The 19,638-nt window shown below is 37.7% G+C and overlaps 1 protein-coding gene across 1 annotated transcript in view; it reads left to right on the top strand.

The window, feature by feature from the left end:
* LOC136025381 (uncharacterized) overlaps positions 1–3,693 on the top strand; it is a 64,768-nt gene extending 61,075 nt beyond the window's left edge. Inside the window, exon 2 of the mRNA XM_065701367.1 lies at positions 1,978–3,693. Within this exon, the coding sequence (XP_065557439.1) occupies positions 2,058–3,341 (1,284 nt within the window). The 5' untranslated portion in view covers positions 1,978–2,057 and the 3' untranslated portion in view covers positions 3,342–3,693. The remainder of the gene's footprint in view (positions 1–1,977) is intronic.
* Positions 3,694–19,638: the final 15,945 nt, after the last annotated feature.

Consider the following 19,638-nt stretch of genomic DNA (forward strand, 5'->3'; position numbering starts at 1 on the left):
CAGGATTTTTTTCGGGGGGGGGGGGGGGGGGGGTTGACAAAATTATTTTTGTCGGTGTGGGGGCAACGGGATTCATCCTTTGCAGGAGGGGTTAAACTTCTTTCTACCTGCGTTTTAAGCCCAATTTACGGGCGGAGAAAATATTTATGAGGGGAATGCGTCCAAATGCGGTAATCCCCCTCCCTAGATACGGCCCTCGACGTTAGTACTGTGATAGCCATTCTATCGTCGCAAGCTTGTCTTGGCAATTACCAATCAATGTGAAGGAGAAAGAGTCTGGATTTTCTGACGAAGGTGGACTACCCGTGCCACTTCGGTCGTTCAAAGGGCAGATAGGATAACTACTTTTTCCTTCGAATCGGTTGTCAATTCGATTGACTCAGGACTATTATGCTCTGTAAGGGAATTCGCTATAAAAAAAAAGCCCAAAATTATTTTAAAAATGTCATCAATATTTGGTTGTATCTAATTTGAATATCATAATTAAAGCGTGTGTTCAAGCATAATGTCCATAAAGAAACATGCAAAAAAAAATCCTATAATATTTTTCCCACCAATAAGAAGTAAAATTTTAGGTTTCTTCCAAAATATGATGTTCATCGGTAATTTGGTTGTTGGATGCTATATTATGAGCGTCAATCTGTATATTGGATGCATGCAGTTTTAATAATTAGGCAATTTAAAGCAGAATAAAGGTTTTCAGTGACAAAGCACCCAATTTAGTTAAATTTGAAATTGCCGCATTTAATTTTGAAGCTAACCAAATCCTTTTTTTTAAGTCCTATTAGTCAACTTAAAAGAGGTTTTCGTCATCAGGCATAAGCAACTCAACAGAAGAATTGGACTAGAATAGAGAAAAAAAGGCGCCAAAATTAATGAAGTAATAATTAATGGAAAAGCTTTGTACGAACGGTTTTAATTGCAGATATTTAGCTTCAGAAGCTCATCGTTTGGCTTGGTTTTAGTACCTTTTTTGTTTAAGCCTACTTTATAACTAGCCAAGGAGCTCGTCGGAAGACAAACACAAGAAAAGTTGTCGGATAAACTTTTTTGTAAGGCCTGGAAGACTCCTCCCTCTGTCAAACACAAATTTAAATGTCCTTTATCCCTCCCCCCCATCTAAAAACTCTGAAATGACGCTGCCCGTTGAATAACCTCACATGATTAGCTAGGTGCTACGGATACTTAACAATTATATATAGTAAGGTGAAACCTCCAAAGAAGCCAATTTTGTTTTATCAATTTTGTTTGTTATTATGTAAGTTCTTTTTCCAAGAAAATAGGAATAAAAAAACTTTGATACTAAAGTAGTGGAGTTTAAGCCAAAATCCAAAGAAGAAGACTACAATGAGAATATTTTAACTGTTGAAAGAATAAGGTACCCTCAGTGCTGGAAAGAAAATGAAAACCATGAAAATATCAAAAAAAGAATATTTCAAAAGAAAAGTGGAAAAGTTAAAAACTAAAAAGATATCAGTGAACTAAAGGGAAGTAGCAAAATAAAGGCAAACAGATAAAGAGAAAATCCAAATAAACATCTGAGTTTCTCTAATTTGGGTTAAGCTATGAGTTGGGCAGAAGTATCTCAATTGTATATTTAGACTCCTCATCTTCGTTCTATTCTTAGTTTGCTAATTTTTAAGTTCAGGTTGTTCTTAGTTATTCATATACAGATGAAAATTATATTGCATATCTTTATTTGATTTTTCTAAGGTTTCTTGTTTGGAAGAATAAACTTCATGTAATCTATACATGTTTCTATAATAGAAGTTATCTGAAACCATGCCCAAACATAATTAATATGATAACACTTATCTATTGGAAAGTGATGTTCTTAATTATAGCGCTGAGAGGAAAAAGAAACTGCTTCATTAATTATCGCTCTTTATTCCATTTTGTTCCGTCAAACGTTTTGTTTTCCTGCCATTTTTGTCGTAATTTAACTTTATGATCTTATATTTTTTTTTTTTTTTGCAGTTTTACGGGCTTTAAGACTGAAGAAGTTACTTTGTTAGCTTAAAGTTTGGACAAAGAGGAATAAAAGGAGACAAGTCAAAATGGAAAATAGTCTGAAATGCTCTGAACTATCTGCAGACTGGCAGACATTGCTTGATTTGACCTTCCCAGACTCGATGTTCCCAAATGCTTCAACTCAGTTGTCAAACAGAAAGGCTTTTGAACCCCAGTCAAACGAAACACAAGTAACATCCTATCAATCCCCCAAAGTCCTTCTTGAGGCTCTATCAAAATCAAATCCAGCCGTTAAGTCTGAACTGCCCAGTCCACCAATGAAACTTGAACCTGTCCCAAGACAGCTTCTTATTGAGCCTCCTGCTAAATCCGTATTTTTGGAAGTTTTCCCAGAGTCGTTTTTCAATAAGCAAGAACAGATGGCTGGAGGCATGAAAGTCAACTATAGTTTAGGTCCCCAGCATGCCGTAAGTATGAACGCGGTGAATCAGAATAAAATGCTTGTTCAAGTGGTAAATAAACCAAACTTGGTCCTGGAAACAGTTGATACATCCTCTCTTTCTGAGGGGGCACTGAATCTTGCTATTGCTGAAGCTGTTTCTAAATCAACACTATCTGACGTTGCAAAGCAAGATCTTGCTGATCAAACGATTCAATTCGCTAGCCTCGAAACCATTGCCAAACATGATATTCTAGTTAACGAAAATACAGCTGGATCAGAGAGATTTTTTAATGAACCTATGCGAAAAAGAGCTTATTCTGAGTGTGTCTCCGAGATGAGGAACAATCCTCAGTCATTAAGAGAAAGTAGGTTTTTCAACATGACTTCAAAAACAAATAATCCGGAACGGTCACCTAAAGCCGCCTTAGAAATTTTAACACGCTCTGTTCCCACATCAAAGCGATCGAGGCTCGACAGTATTTGCAAGTCAGACTTGGAGAATACCGACAGTCGAGAGAGTTTTTATGATGGGAATCTTGACAATGCTGATAGTCATGACAGCTTCTATGAAGGGAAACAGAAGACAGATTCCCAGCAATCCTTAAACCTTGATAAAAGTACTGATGAATATCGAAAGCGCAGGGAACGTAACAATATTGCAGTCCGTCGCTCAAGGGAAAAGGCTAAGCAAAGAATGCTTGCTAAAGAAGACGAGCTAAAAAATTTGGTCAAATCTAATTCAATTCTGAAAAAGAGGTGCGACATCCTTGAAAAAGAGATAAAAATTTTCAGGACTGTATATGATGCGTTCAGTCCCAAAGTTGGCTCTGTTTGGGCTGAAGCTGATCGTCGGCTACGTCTACTCCGTGAGCAAGAAGAGTCGTTGTTGTCAGAAAGTCAAGCTAGTGCAAACAATAGCGAGAACTAAACTTGTCGCTGGAATACTGAACGTTGTAACTTTTGTAGTAGCAAACCAAGAAATCAATTGAAGTTTAAATGCAATTCCTAATAAGGCGAGCTCATTTAGCTTAAGGTTGAGACAGTTTTGTGTTTCAATACGGGTGCAGAAACTGCATATTTTAGTCAGACTTCCAGACTAAGTATTTCATTTTGTTAATGTCTATTACAAATTGGTTTACGTTGCGTAATTCAGATATTTCTTGTTAATCGTTTTGAGCTACTCAAGTTACAAATTATATAGTTTATATAAGCATTTATTGGTGTGGTAGAAGAAATCTTAGTAAATTTTTGTTTGGAGGAAATAAAACTAATAAATCTAACTATAGAGCCTATGAAAGCCCTTATTTAATTCACACAAAATCAAAGTTTTTTTTCAGTCACCAGAATTTATTTTCGCTTACTGAAGAAACGCACTTCATCGTTTTGACAAAAAATTGATGAATTCCTATTTTTAAAGAATATTATCAAACATTTTAAGTTGAGTGAACAAGAAAATAGACAAAGTGACAGAAAACACCCTTGAAATTTATGGAAAGATCTTAAACGAATTGCACTAAACTCCGTAACTGCTGCAATATCTGAAGCCGCTGATACATGTAATTGAATTAAGCATCATCACTCCTAAATTGTAATTCTAGTTACAGACAGATTAAATTACTCCAGTAGGCAATATTCGTTCTTTCGAATAATGATGCAGGATCTTCGACGAGATGCAGGTGCTTGTTACGCATTGCAACCTAATTTACAGCAGGGGATTCCTCGCTTGACTCCAGTAGGCAATATTCGTTCTTTCGAATATTTATGCAGGGTTTTCAACGAGATGCAGGTGCTTGTTATGCATTGCAACCTACTTTACAGCATGGGATTCCTCGCTTGACTAGCAGACTCTAACAAGTCCTATTACGGAACAAGCACCTGCATCTCTTTGAAAACATTCCCTATTACATAAAAGCCAAAGTAAACCCACCCTATTACGTAACAGGTTAGGTAAAGTTAGGGAACCCAGTGAAATTGGTTGCTAGGGCCCCGTTGGAATCGCTCGCTAGTGGCTCCAATTAAATTAGTTGCTATGGACCCCTCTTTTGGATTTGAATTTTAGGGCCCCCCTAGTGGAACTAATCGCTAGGGTCCCTTTTTAATATTGGATGCAAGGGCCCTAGTGGAATTGGATGCTAGTTCCTCACCCGCTGGAAGTAGGTGTTAGGGTCCCCCTGTGAAATTGGATTCTAGGGGCCCAATGGAATCGTATGCTAGGGCTCCCCAATAGAATTGGCTGCTAAGTCCCCCCCCGTTGGAATTGGTTGCTAGGTGGCTCGGTGAAATAGGTTTCTAGGGGCTCGGTGGAATTGCTCGCTATGGTCGGGTGTCTCGAAGGCTTCCCGATAGCGTGCCCCTAAAGGTTTTTAAGTAACTAACACATGCATCTTTTAGAATGCAAAATATTGCTTATTACGTAATATGTACCTGAATCTATTAGAAAATACACCCAATCATGTAAGAAGCACCTTGCTCTGGGGCCATCGGCGGTAAACCTGTTTTGTCATCTTTAATCATTAAAGAAGAAAAGAATAGTGGCTATGGGCCTCGTAAAACCATGGAGGGGATACTACTTATATCAGCCTTACTGTATCAATTGGCACCGTCTTTGATTTCCATGGATGTCTTTTTGTTATCTTTCTTTGTTCCAAGTACAATATGAAATATCAGGTTCAGTGTAATTTAGTAACTATAACTGCTGAGGGATTGTTTTTCAAGGTTCAGCGTGTTTTGATTTCGGACGGGCGACCTATGAACATATTGAGAAAACATTCGAATTGATTGTTTATACTGAAAATTAAAAACATTATCCTCCAAGTGAAATGAATTTTTTTTTCATTATGAAACTTAGATATAAAAAAAGGTTTTTCATGTGGAAGTATAAATACAAGGGGGGCTGTCGGCTCCTGGTCATAACACTAAAGTTTAGTTTGCATTAATTGAAACATCCATATAGCCTGTCTAGACGTAAGTTTGTTTTCATATAATGGGTATAACTATGAAAACTACCAGCAGATAAAAGTAATTCCTAAAAGACTGTGTTTTTGACGTTTTTTTCAGTAAATGCACGCTTCTATACACTTGCTCCCCCTGGTTGTGTCGATAGTTCACATTCCTTTTTTGTATTTATTTTATTACTATTATTATTCAACAACTGTAATTAATCCCAAGAACAAATCAATTGCATTCCAAATTAACCTTGAAATACCGGAGGGGGTGGGGCAACTTCCTCTCAGAGATGAACAATGTGTACAGTTTATAAAAAAAAAATTGTTTTTTAGTCTTAAAGCAAAATATTTGAAATCGTCTTTTTTACCAGCCGGTCCCTACCTCATCCCACTGAGCAGGTCTGACTGTGGATACGACATGTGATATATCTACAGCATTTGTGTAAATCTTAAGGGTCATAATTTATAATATATTGTCGAAGGAAAATTTGCGTTTGAAATATTAATAGATAATCAGAGACATACAAAGGGGAAGGGGTTGCTCAGACAAGTGGCTCCCAGAAGATTGATATTTGTACAATTTTTATTCCAATTTTGTCCGTATAATTCGCATATTTCTCAAAGTTGTGTTCCCTTCCAGATAAATTTATGTGTATATACCTGGTCGTAGTTATGTATTTTTTTAAAACAAATCCAAGCTGAAATCTGGATATGTTAGAAAAATCGGTTCAGCATAAAACATATCATAGAAAATTATATTACCTTAATTTTGTTAATGCAATGAGCAAAGAGAGCTTTCTTTACTTTGTAAAACAAAAGATAAAAACCTCTTGGCCCTGAGAGCTCGGGCGGGGGGAGGTGTTACCCTCAAAGACATTATTTCCGGACCTTTCAACTACGTTGAAAATATTGGCTATCTCAAAATTCTTATTGGATGCGTTTGGGAAATGGTGGGCGTGGGAGGGATGTTAGTTTCGCTTCAATCACTTTGGACTATTAAAAAGGTCATAAGCCCTTCTAATTTCCAATTAAACAAGCCCTTTTCGAAGTTCCTAGGACAACTCCTTCGATCCGAAGTGCCCTGGTCTAAAAGAAGAAAACAAAAACTAATAATACATTGTGCCCGCATCGCTCTTTTCTGGTAGTCTCTTCGCAAAGTTTTTTAAAGTCTCCTTAAAGTATTTTTCTCCTTACAAAAAATCTAGTTCAAATCAACAATATGCTGAACTTTAAATGTAACTATTGCATCTGAACTTCAAATAAGCAATGCTAACGAATAAAAACAAACCGATAAAAAAACGAGAATTGTCAAACAATAGTGAACATTCTCTTATTATCTATTATTGACCTGTATCATAATAAGGCGACTAATTAAGCAGTTATGCACCATACACATTACTGCATACGAATTTGATAATCCAGTCTTATAGTCAGGGTTGCCACCCCTAGTGATTTATCACTATTTCCAGTTTTTTTTTTTTTGCATTGCCTAATCAAATAAATCAGCACATAAATCGCTGGATTATTCAAGAAAATCACAAAAAAATGGTCATTTTTTTTACAGGGAGGCACCTCTACTTTTAGTGCTCAAATATTAGCTTTATATAAAGAAAATAAAGTGTAGTATTTGTTTTTCAGAAAAATTGAATTACGCCATGGATTTATTTCAAGAGTCGGGAAATTTTACTCGCACCAGATACGATTCTTTTCCTTTGAAATCTTCTCAAACTCCACGGCTAGCACGATTCCAGTGTATCGTCCCCATCTCCACTTTTGTTGGAAAAAGATGTTGTTCAATTTTTGTTCGTTGTTAGCATTATTAAATTACAAAAAAATTCAACCGAAAGTAAAGAGCAACATCGAAACATAAAGCGAACAGAAGCTATTTGACCTATTAGGGGGATTGCTCCCTCCTAAATACCACACTTCAATATAAACTTCTTAGTACCTTTAAAAAAGCTTCTTATTCTAATTAAACCGCCCTTGTATTTCAGGAGTCTTGTTTTTAAAGAATTGGGAATAGATTCAAACTCTAGCGCTGGGGAGGGGGCAATACCTGTCGTATACGTAATAATTTTGTTCAAAGTTTTAATGTTGCTCCTTACTTTCAGTTGAAAAAACTTTTTTATGGCACTTGGTATTAACCAAGTGACATATAGCAGTCGCCAATTCTGTCGGTCTGTCTGTCGGTCCCGGTTTTGCTACTTTAGGCACTTCCAGGTAAGCTAGGACGATGAAATTTGGCAAGCGTCTCAGGGACCGGACCAGATTAAATTAGAAATAGTCGTTTTCCCGATTTGACCATCTGGGGGGGAGTGGGGGCCCGGTTAATTCGTAAAAAATAGAAAAAATGAAGTATTTTTAACTTATCAGCGGGTGATTGGATCTTAATGAAATTTGATGTTTGGAATGATATTGTGTCTCAGAGCTCTTTTTTTAAATCCCGACCGGATCTGATGACATTGGGGGGAGTTGGAGGGGGAAAACCTAAAGTCCCGGTTTTTCTACTTTAGGCACTTCCAGGTAAGCTAGGACGATGAAATTTGGCAAGCATATCAGGGACGGGACCAGATCAAATTAGAAATAGTCGTTTTCCCGATTTGACCATCTGGGGGAGGGGGAGTGGGGGCCGGTTAATTCGGAAAAAAATAGAAAAAATGAAGTATTTTTAACTTATGAGCGGGTGATTGGATCTTAATGAAATTTGATGTTTGGAATGATATTGTGTCTCAGAGCTCTTATTGTAAATCCCGACTGGGTCTGATGACATTGGGGGGGAGTTGGAGGGGGGAAACCTAAAATCTTGGAAAACATTTAGAGTGAGGGATCGGGATGAAACTTGATGGGAAAAATAAGCGCAAGTCCCAGATACATGAAACATGGTGGGAAAAATAAACACAAGTCCTAGATAGATGATTGACATAAACGGAACGGATCCGCTCTCTTTTGGGTAGTTGGTGGGGGGGGGGGTATTTCTGAAAAAAATGAGGTATTTTTAACTTACGAATCGGTGATCGGATCTCAATGAAATTTGATATTTAAAAGGATATCGTGGCTCAGAGCTCTCATTTTCAACCCGACCGGATCTGGTGACATTGGGGGGGGGGAGTTGGGAGGGAGAAACCTAAAAATTGGAAAACACTTAGAGTGGAGGGATCGGGATGAAACTTGGTGGAAAAAAACACGAGTCCTAGATACATGATTGACATACCAGAACGGATCCTCTCTCTCTTCGGGGTAGTTGTGGGGGGGGGGGGTTTAATTCTGAAAAATTAGAAAAAAATGAGGTATGTTTAACTTACGAACGGGTGATTGGATCTCCATGAAATTTGATTTTTAGAAGGATATCGTGTCTCAAAGCTCTTGTTTTAAATCCTGACTGGATCTGGTGACATTGGGGGAAGTTTGGGGTAGGGAAACCTAAAATGATGGGAAACGCTTAGATTGGAGGGATTGGGATGAAACTTGGTTGGGAAAATAAGCAGAAGTCTTGCATAGGTGGTTTACATAATTGGAACGGATCCGCTCAATTGCGGGGGGGGGGGCGGTAATTCTGAAAATAAGAAAAATGACGTATTTTTAACCTACGAAGGAGTGATCGGATCTTCATGAAACTTCATATTTAGAAGGATCTCGTAACTCCGATATCATATTTTAAATCTCAACCGGATCAAGCGTAATTGGGGGGGGGGGCAGTTGGGGGGGGGGACCGGAAATCTTAGAAAATACTTAAAGCGGTGAGATCAGGATGAAACTGGATGGGAAGAATAGAAACCTGTCTAAGATACGTGACTGACATAACTGGACCGGATATGCTGTCTTTGGTGGAATTGGGGGAGGGGGGGGGGGGGTAATATTGAAAATTGAGGTATTTGTAACTTACGAAAAGGTGACCAGATCTTAATGAAATTTGATATTTAGAAGGATCTTGTGCTTTAAAGTTCTAATTTCAAATTGCGACCAGATCCTTTGACATTCGGGGGAGTTGGAGGGAGGAACCGGAATTCTTGGAAAACATGAAAATTGGAATATTTATATCTTACGAATAGATGATCGGATCGTAATGAAGTTTGATTTTTAGAAGGAATTCATGTCTCAGAGGTCTTATTTCAAATCCCGACCAGATCTTTTGACATTGTGGGGATTTGGAGGGGGAACTCTTGGAAAAACACTTGGAGTGTAGGAATCGGGATGAAGCTTGGTGGATAGAATAAACAAATGTTCTTGATACGTGATTGACAGAATCGTAGTGGCTTCGCTCTCTTTGGGGGAGGGGTTCAGTGATTTGGCGAGTTCGGTGCTTCTGGACGTGCTAGGACGATGAAAATTGGTTGGCGTGTCAGGGAGCTGCAAAATTTGACTTGATAAAGTCGTTTTTCCAGATTCGACCATCTGGGGGGCAAAAGGGAGAGGAAAAATTAGAAAAAATTAGGTATTTATAACTTACGAGTGGGTGATCGGATCTTAATGAATTTTTATATTTAGAAGGACTTTGTGACTCAGAGCTCTTATTTTAAATCTTGACCGGCATTAAGCCTCTTATTTTCCTTTTTAAATCAATCTATTGATTCATAGAGTTTTGTTAGAGCTCATACCATATGATCTCTTGGCTCTTAGCTCTTCTCGCCTCGTCACAAGTGCCATATGAGCTCTTAGCTCTTGTTTTCATTTAATTTTTGATCTTTTTTTCAAAAATCTCCATCTCCACTTTTGTTGGAAAAAGATGTTGTTCAATTTTTGTTCGTTGTTAGCATTATTAAATCAATTTCAACCGAAAACAAAGCGCAACATTAAAACTTAAAGCGAACAGAAACTATTTCGTCTTTTAGGGGGATTGCTCCCTCCTATACCACACTTCAAGCTAAAGTTCTTAGTACTTTTAAAAAAGCTTCTTATTCTAATTGAACCGCCCTTGCATTTCAGGAGTCGTTTTTAAAGAATTGGGAATATTCAAAATCTAGCGCTGAGGAGGGGGCAACCCCTTTCGTATACGTAATAATTTTTGTTCGAAGTTTTAATGTTGCTCCTTACTTTCAGTTGAAAAAACTTTTTTTTCATTTAATTTTTGATCTTTTTTTCAAAAATCTCCATCTCCACTTTTGTTGGAAAAGGATGTTGTTCAATTTTTGTTCTTTGTTAGTATTATTAAATTACAAAAAAAAAATTCAACGGAAACAAAAGAGCAACATTAAAACTTAAGGCGAACAGAAACTATTTCGCCTTTTAGGGGGATTGCTCCTCCTATACCACACTTCAAGCTAAAGTTCTTAGTACTTACTGTTTTTTTATTTGATTTTTGATTTTTTTTTTTTTTTAAATACTGGGAAATTCAGATACTCTCATGGAAAGTTTCTCTCATGTAAAATACCCCATTCCGGAGTATTCTCTCGGACAATTGCATCCTCACTGAAAATTTCTTGCTGACGATTCCGCCAGAAAAATTCTCTGCATTATTTTATTTGACAAGACTTTAATCATGCCGCAAATCCCCCGAAACTGTTTAAACTTTCCTGGAAACCCCCACTTCCAGCAGAAAGTTGGTCCCGTGGAAAATCCTTCCTCCGTACGGAAAAATTCTCCAGACAATTCCAACCCCGCTAAAAACTTCCAGCCTCAGGGACAGTTCCCCTGAAAATATTTTTTTTTTACTATTGAACCGAGTCGCTCCTTACTCAGGGTTTGCATTGAGAGTAGATCTTGAGAAGTTAGACATAATTTGTAATTTTAAAGAGGTTCGTGACATAATTTTGCTAGGAAATCCTCCTTATTCACTTATTTAAAAGGTTTGAGATTAAATCGAATTAAAAATTTCTAAATGAACAATCGAAAAATTTGTTAAAATTGGTAAATAGCTCTTGTTTTGTTACTTCGAAACGCTGTTTTCCGGGAAGGAGAAGCGAAATTTGTCAACATCAGGAAATCAAAGAAGCTAACTGGATATTCTATCTCGCGAAGACCCTTTTTATGTGAGAAATTTAAATCTGACTCCCGAAGCGAATATTTGACTTCTGTCAAAACCCAGCACTACCTGAGCTTTGGCAACATTGACGAACTGTGAAATTTCTAGCCAATTGCTAAATTTTTACGAAGTATTCCGCGATCAGTTATATTTTAACCAGAAATTTAATGTTCCTATGGCGTAGAAATTTCAACATCCAAGTGTGCAGTCTTTCTGATTGATAATCGTTTTTATGGCACTTGGTATTAACCAAGTGACATATAGCAGTCGCCAATTCTGTCGGTCTGTCTGTCGGTCTGTCGGTCCCGGTTTTGCTACTTTAGGCACTTCCAGGTAAGCTAGGACGATGAAATTTGGCAAGCGTATCAGGGACCGGACCAGATTAAATTAGAAATAGTCGTTTTCCCGATTTGACCATCTGGGGGGGAGTGGGGGCCCGGTTAATTCGCAAAAAATAGAAAAAATGAAGTATTTTTAACTTATCAGCGGGTATTTGGATCTTAATGAAATTTGATGTTTGGAATGATATTGTGTCTTAGAGCTCTTATTTTTAATCCCGACCGGATCTGATGACATTGGGGGGAGTTGGAGGGGGAAAACCTAAAGTCCCGGTTTTGCTACTTTAGGCACTTCCAGGTAAGCTAGGACGATGAAATTTGGCAAGCGTATCAGGGACCGGACCAGATTAAATTAGAAATAGTCGTTTTCCCGATTTGACCATCTGGGGGGGGGGAGAAGGGGCCGGTTAATTCGGAAAAATAGAAAAAATGAAGTATTTTTAACTTATGAGCGGGTGATTGGATCTTAATGAAATTTGATGTTTGGAATGATATTGTGTCTCAGAGCTCTTATTTTAAATCCCGACTGGGTCTGATGACATTGGGGGGAGTTGGAGGGGGGAAACCTAAAATCTTGGAAAACACTTAGAGTAGAGGGATCGGGATGAAACTTGATGGGAAAAATAAGCGCAAGTCCCAGATACATGATTGACATAATCGGAACTTATTTGCTCTCTTTGGGGTAGTTGGGAGGGGGGGAGTAAGTCTTAAAAATTAGAAAAATGAGGTATTTTCAACTTACGAACGGGTGATCGGATCTCAATGAAATTTGATGTTTAGAAGGATATCGTGTCTTAGAGCTCTTATTTTAAATCCCGACCGGATCTGGTGATGGGGGCGGGGAGTTGGGAGGGGGAAACCTAAAACTTGGAAAACACTTAGAGTGGAGGGATCGGGATGAAACATGGTGGGAAAAATAAACACAAGTCCTAGATAGATGATTGACATAAACGGATCCGCTCTCTTTTGGGTAGTTGGGGGGGGGGGGTTAATTCTGAAAAATTAGAAAAAATGAGGTATTTTTAACTTACGAATGGGTGATTGGATCTCCATGAAATTTGATTTTTAGAAGGATATCGTGGCTCAAAGCTCTTATTTTAAATCCTGACCGGATCTGGTGACATTGGGGGAAGTTTGGGGTGGGGAGACCTAAAATGATGGGAAACCCTTAGATTGGAAGGATTGGGATGAAACTTGGTTGGAAAAATAAGCAAAAGTCTTGCATACGTAATTTACATAATTGGAACAGATCCGCTCAATTGCGGGGGGGGGGGTAATTCTGAAAAATAACGTATTTTTAACTTACGAAGGAGTGATCGGATCTTCATGAAACTTCATATTTAGAAGGACCTCGTAACTCTGATATCTTATTTTAAATCTCAACCGGATCAAACGTAATTGGGGGGGGGGGCAGTTGGGGGGACCGGAAATCTTAGAAAATACTTAAAGCGGTGAGATCAGGATGAAACTGGATGGGAAGAATAGAAACCTGTCTAAGATACGTGACTGACATAACTGGACCGGATCTGCTCTCTTTGGTGGAATTGGGAGGGGGGAGGTAATTTTGAAAATTGAGGTATTTGTAACTTACGAAAGGGTGACCAGATCTTAATGAAATTTGATATTTAGAAGGATCTTGTGCTATAAAGTTTAACTTTAGGTTCTGACCTTCTCACAAGTGCCAAATGAGCTCTTGGCTCTTCCGACCTCGTCCAAATGAGCTCTTGGCTCTTCCGACCTCGTACCATATGAGCTCTCGGCTCTTCCGACCTCGTCACAAGTGCCATATGAGCTCTTAGCTCTTGTTATTTCTACTATTAAAATAACCTCTATGGTGATAGTTAAACATCTTGAGTGCCGTCATTGTACTCAAGGATACTAAAGACAATTAAAATATAACCCAAAGCTAATGTTGTGAATCAAGCTTGCAATGCACTATTCAAAGTGCGGTCAGTGATTTAAATAGCTACTATTGACATCATTGTGTAACGTATTTGCCTTGATTAATTAGATGGCTCTTATCTTACTTAAATTTTTGAATCTATATATTATACTAATTTATAGTAATAGGGTGAAAATGTGGAATTATTTCGTAGCTTACACTGGTTTTGTGGGTCTTCTTCTTTATTTGACAAGTAGCTATGAAGGTTTAAATAATCGTAGATGCGTCAACTAACAGAGAAAAAAAAAACTTTCTTTCATTGGCGTGGGCGTAACTGAACTCCCGTTTAACTGTCCCCTTTTCAACGGAGCCCTTATAACTGAACACCAGTTCAAGACGAACCTCATTTAACCGTACCCTTGTTCAATGGAACATCCCGTACAATTCAACTACACCATTGACAAACCCAGTCCTGATTACGGCAACCATGAAATTCACGTGTGTTTGAGGCCCGGGGAATAAAAAATTGCTAATTTCAAATATGTAAGTCTAAATAATGAACTGTTGCTTTTTAGAGGGGGACTATTTTGCATTGAAGTACCATAAACAACAATATATACATTATATGTATATATATATATATGTATATATATATATATATATATATATATATATATATATATATATATATATATATATATATATATATATATATATATATATATATATATATATAAATTAACCAATCAATAAAGACCATTTCATTGGAGTCTACCTTTATCACTTCCGAAAAATGTGGTGAACTACATTTCCTAGGTAAATTGTTGAATTACGGAGGATTCAACTGAGTTGGGTTGATTTAAACATGTGTTGAATCAAATCGGGCTAAGTTAAAAGCTGGTTCATGGTTTCAGGGTTGGAATCAGTTAAACGAAGGTTCAGTCACATGGGAACCTTCGTTCCAAAGCTATATCCAGGGGTAACGGAATTGAGTTTAAAATTTGACAATGTGGAAAATGGATGGAATAATTTCAGGAAAATAATTTGTGAAGTTGCTGATGGTGTCCTAGGAAAGAGTGCTAAGACTCCAACTAGGAATATTAGTGAAAAAGCTTCAGGTTTAATAGAGAGTAGAAGGGGTTTGTATAAGAATTATCTGAGTGATAGGTCGCATGAAAATAAAAGCAATGTAAGGAAAGTGGAGAAAGCATTAAAATATGAACTAAGGAGATGTGAAATGGAGGCCATGGATAAAATTGCTGAGGATCTGGAAGATGCGGCTAGGCGGCATAATAGTAAAATATTATACTGGCATGTTAATAAATTGAAAGGGAGTAGCCAATCCGGACTAGTTCCAATTAAAGATAGAAATGGGGCCACAATTAATGATATGGAAAAAGTTAAAGAAAGATGGGTGGAACATTTTGAGAATGTGCTAAACCGAGATGCAGTTGCAGGAAAAGATATAGATGAAAATGAAAAAGTTTGTGATACCTTGGATGTGAAGGAAGATTTGTTTAGTGAGGAAGAATTAGCGACAGTACTAAAAGGGTTAAAAAATATTAAGGCTCCAGGTGCTGATAGTATGATTAATGAGTTTCTTAAATATGCTGGCTCTGAGGTTAGGAATAAGCTACTGAAGACTATGAGCATGATTTTCGAAAAAGGGGAAGTACCCAATGATTTTAGGAAAACCTTAATTAAACCACTGTATAAGAAAGGTGACAAAAGTGAGTGTTGTAATTATCGAGGCATTAGTCTGGTCTCTGTAGATAACCAATTACTGAGTAATACGATACTTTTTAGACTGAGAGATGCTGTACACAAAGTTTTAAGGAAGAACAATGTGGTTTTAGAAAAGGTAGAGGATGTGTCGACCAAGGTTTCACTCTTAGGTTAATAATTGATAAGTCCCTTCGTTGTCAAACACCTTTGGTCCTCAGTTTTATCTATTATGAGCAGGCTTTCGATTTTGTTGATAGAAGAGCGTTAACAAAGGTCTTATCGTTACATGGTATACAAGAAAAATACATTAAAGTGATTTGTGCTATGTACGAGAATAATACTGCTGCGGTTAAGGTAGGAAATGAGGTTAGCAACTGGTTTTGTATTAAATCAGGAGTTAAGCAAGGTTGTGTTCTATCCCCCTTTATATGGATCATTTTGATGGACTTCGTCTCAAGGAGCATAGGAAAGGCAATTGGAGACCACAGAATCAAATGCGGAGGAAAAATGTTCCGGGGGTTAGATTATGCTGATGATTTAAGCATATTAGATGAAAGCGTGAGCAAAATGAATGAAGTTTTAGAGGTTTTGCGAGTGCGGGCTGCTAAAATAGGCTTGAAAATTAATGATAAGAAGACTAAGCCACTAAGGCTAGGAATAAGTGAAGATGAACAGGTGGCATTAGGTAACGAAAAGATTAATCAGGCTGGGAGCTTTAGTTACCTTGGTAGTATTGTTAGTAAAGATGGTGGGAGCTGTGAAGATGTTAAAAGTAGAATAGCTAACGCTCAGGGTGTTTTTTCACAGTTAAAAAAAGTTTGGAAGAATAGAAAGATAAGTCTGCAAACCAAGATTAGAATATTGGAAGCTACAGTGATGACAGTGGCCAAATATGGCTCTGAAGCATGGGCGCTCGGAAAGCAGATGAAAATTTACTAGATGTTTTCCAGAGAAATTGCGTACGGATTGTTCTGGGTACTCGGCTGTCTGACCGTAATTCAAGCAGTAGGTTGTACGAAAAATGTGGTTCAATCCCGCTTTCTAGGGCTATAATGAAAGAAAGGTTGAGATGGCTAGGCCACGTTCTACGGATGAAGGATGACAGATTACCAAAGATTGTCCTTTTTGGCCAACCGTCTGGGGCAACACGGAAAGCAGGTCGTCCTTGTCTGGGTTGGGAGGATGTCATAAATAAAGATTTAATGGAAATGGGAACTTCTGAGGGTGTAAAGAGGGAGGCTTTAAATAAATTAGGTTGGAGGAGGAGCGTGCGTAGCTGTGTTGGCCTCATGCGGCTTGGTGCTGCAGTGAGTTACTAGTAGTAGTAGTAGTAGTTAGAAAAACGAATTTAAACGAATATTTTCTTTTTATTGCATTTCCATCAAATCTGTAGAACAACCCAATAGACCTGGCTATGCTGTAAGCTTTGATTTCGGATATTAGAGATTTTTCTATTTATTTGTGTATGCAAAATCATCAAGACCTCTGTAGTTACTTGTTAAATCAAGAGAAAATACGTAAGTCATGATACCGATACCGAATCTTCGATACCGAATCTTTACCCGATAGTTAGCCATTTGTTATTATTTTAAATTTCTAATATGTTTCTGCTCTCCAATAATTCACTCTAGTGCACCAAACATATGTAAATACATGCATTTTCTGCCAGGTACACTTGCATGGGTGTCGAGTGAGAATCTACAAGGAATCGGTAAGCGAAAACATCAGGCAGAAATGAAAATGCAACTTTCACTAATTGCAGCCACCTGTTATAGAAAGACTAAAAATAGAGTCAGTGAACATTTCACAGAGAATTCTTAAGGGATAATTTATCTAAGTACCCAAAGCCGTATCCAGGAGGGTTAGGTGGTTCGACCTCCCCCTCCCCAAAGTGTCAGTCCAAGTCGTGAAAACGTAATTAAAGTGCAGCAAAACAAATTTTCGATGTTTTTTTTGTACCCCCTCCCCCGAATAAAATTGTAAATGTGACCTTGAAAGTATTATGTGTTAAAATTAAATTAAATTAAACCGAATTAATCATAAAATTAATTATCCTGTATATTGCATACTGCATTATCCTGTATACTGCAAGCTAGGAGAAGGTACAATTAGTTTTTTAACAGTTCTAAACCAACTGGCTATCTCCTACTTTCAAGTCAAGTGAACTTAGGCCCTTATAAGCAAAAATTATTGTTGTGTAGAACAAAGTAGCAGAAATTGACATTTCTCTACTTAAAAAAGGCAGTAGAACTGCTAGTGTTCTTTCCAAGGGCCAAAACTGATCAGAGGGTAGTCGACCATCTTTAGTATCCTGGTCGCCTCTTCAGGATCGCTTGGCGTTAGATGGAAGTTCTAAAATGACTATTTCAATCAGGACTATAGAAATGTTTAAAAAACCAAATTCAATCAGGACTATAGAAATGTTTAAAAAACCACATCTGGAAAAGATGTGGTCCTCTCACTTCTCAGGAAAGAGCACAACTTTGTGCGAAATCTTTGCCTCACTTTTTGTCCAGAGATCATTTGGTATTAAATGACCAGATGATAATATAGATACAAATATAGGGCAATATCTCGGATTTACCTCATATTCTCCTTCCAGACCCCCAACAAGAGTACCAAACTGTGCTTATAAAAGATAAAAGGTAAAGGATACGGCATTAGACTTTACAGTCCGTACCGGCGGTGCTGATATCCGTTTCTTGGCCCTTCAGCCAGGAAGTGCGATGGGGGGTTGGGGGCCAGCCATCCTGTGCTTTCGCTCACCCTTCCTTTTTACCTTCCCCAGATTTCTCCAGGTACCCATTTAGAGCTGGGTCGACTCTGGCTAAGCTTACAGAGTCACGCCACTAACCCCCGTCCTAAACTGAAGAATTGGGTCCACTGGGATTTGAACCCGCGTCCTCTCAGACAAAGGGATCCCGAAACGAAGGATTCATACATAAGTTTAGATGGCGGTGAGTTTGCCATGCCTCCTCAAATGAGGATTATGCAAAGATATTGGCTCAAATAAGATTTCACCCTCCTGCGTTTCCCAACTTCAAAATTGTAGAGATTTAAAAAAAAATGTTTCTGTTGTTTGCTCATAGATGATTTTGGGGTAACCTGGTTCGAGTATCAAAATACGGGGCAGAAGTATTTTACGTACAATGTTTTACGTTGTCTCTAAATAAAAAAATCAAGTAATTCTTTGTTCTATATTAAATTGTTAAACACTTTGTTTTTAAGTGAAAGTAAAGAATGGCATTAAGACTAGAAATAAAACAGAATTAGCCTAGATAAGGGGACAGCCACTCCCTCAACCTTTGCTATCCACGCTAAATTTTAATTTGTGTTTCCTGAAAGAATTTAGAGGCAGCAAACGTTAACAGGATTTATTTACAAATTACTTTTCTAAATAGTTTTTCTTCTGATCGGCTTGAAAATTACACTCTTTAGATTTCTGGGATATGTAGACTTGAATTCAGAAAAAAAAAATTACAAAATAGTTTTGGTTGTATCGAAAATTAGCTTCAACTGTGCTTTATCTTTGATCGGCTTGGAACTTGCAGGACGTTTAGACAGGGGCATGTAGATGTCAATTCAAAAATCATTTAAAAAAAAATGATTTTTGATTCCAAAAACTGGTCCAAAAAATATATGTTCTCTGATTGGCTTAAACTCACAGGGTGTGCATATGGGACTTGGGTGCTATTGTTGAGTGTAGTAAATATAGGTAAACAATTTGAAAAAAAACATTGCTGTATCAATACATGACGCAAAAGTATCCGAACACAATTCTTTTTTTCTCTGATTAGCTTAGAACTTCCTAACTATGTAAGTAGAGACAAGGAGGCCTTAATGTAAGCAGGGACAAGGAGGCCTTAATGTAAGTAGGGACAAGGACATCTCAATAAAAACAGAAACAAAAAATTGGTTGCATCTTTTTATGATGTCCAAAGTAGGACTAATTTTTTGTCTCGAGTCGCACTTTAGACTGACAAAATGGGCCTAAAGGGCCGAATGTTTTGGAAAAAAAATTTTTGGCAGTTTAGCTTGAAAGTTAAGTGGTATGTAGACAAGGTCAAAGAAATTTCGTAAATTCCATCAGTGCGTGACCAGAAAGCCCCACTTGGGCTCTTTGAGGCGAATCTTGTTTTGAGGATGTTCCAGCCCCATCCCCCTTACGCAGGTATTCAGAGAAATATATAACTGTAATATTTTGTATTTTAGTTTCAAATACTTTTGCATTAATGGGCGAGCTGTGCCCCACATTATTAGTTGCAGGATTAGCTCAGAAATGTTCCTCAGAAATTACACACATCCCCTTACTTTGTGGATATGAACAACTTCTCCCTGAAACTTAGAAATTTTTACCGTAAAATTCACTTTTTAAG

This window comes from Artemia franciscana, chromosome 3 (genome assembly GCF_032884065.1).
Source record: "Artemia franciscana chromosome 3, ASM3288406v1, whole genome shotgun sequence".
Taxonomy (NCBI): domain Eukaryota; kingdom Metazoa; phylum Arthropoda; class Branchiopoda; order Anostraca; family Artemiidae; genus Artemia; species Artemia franciscana.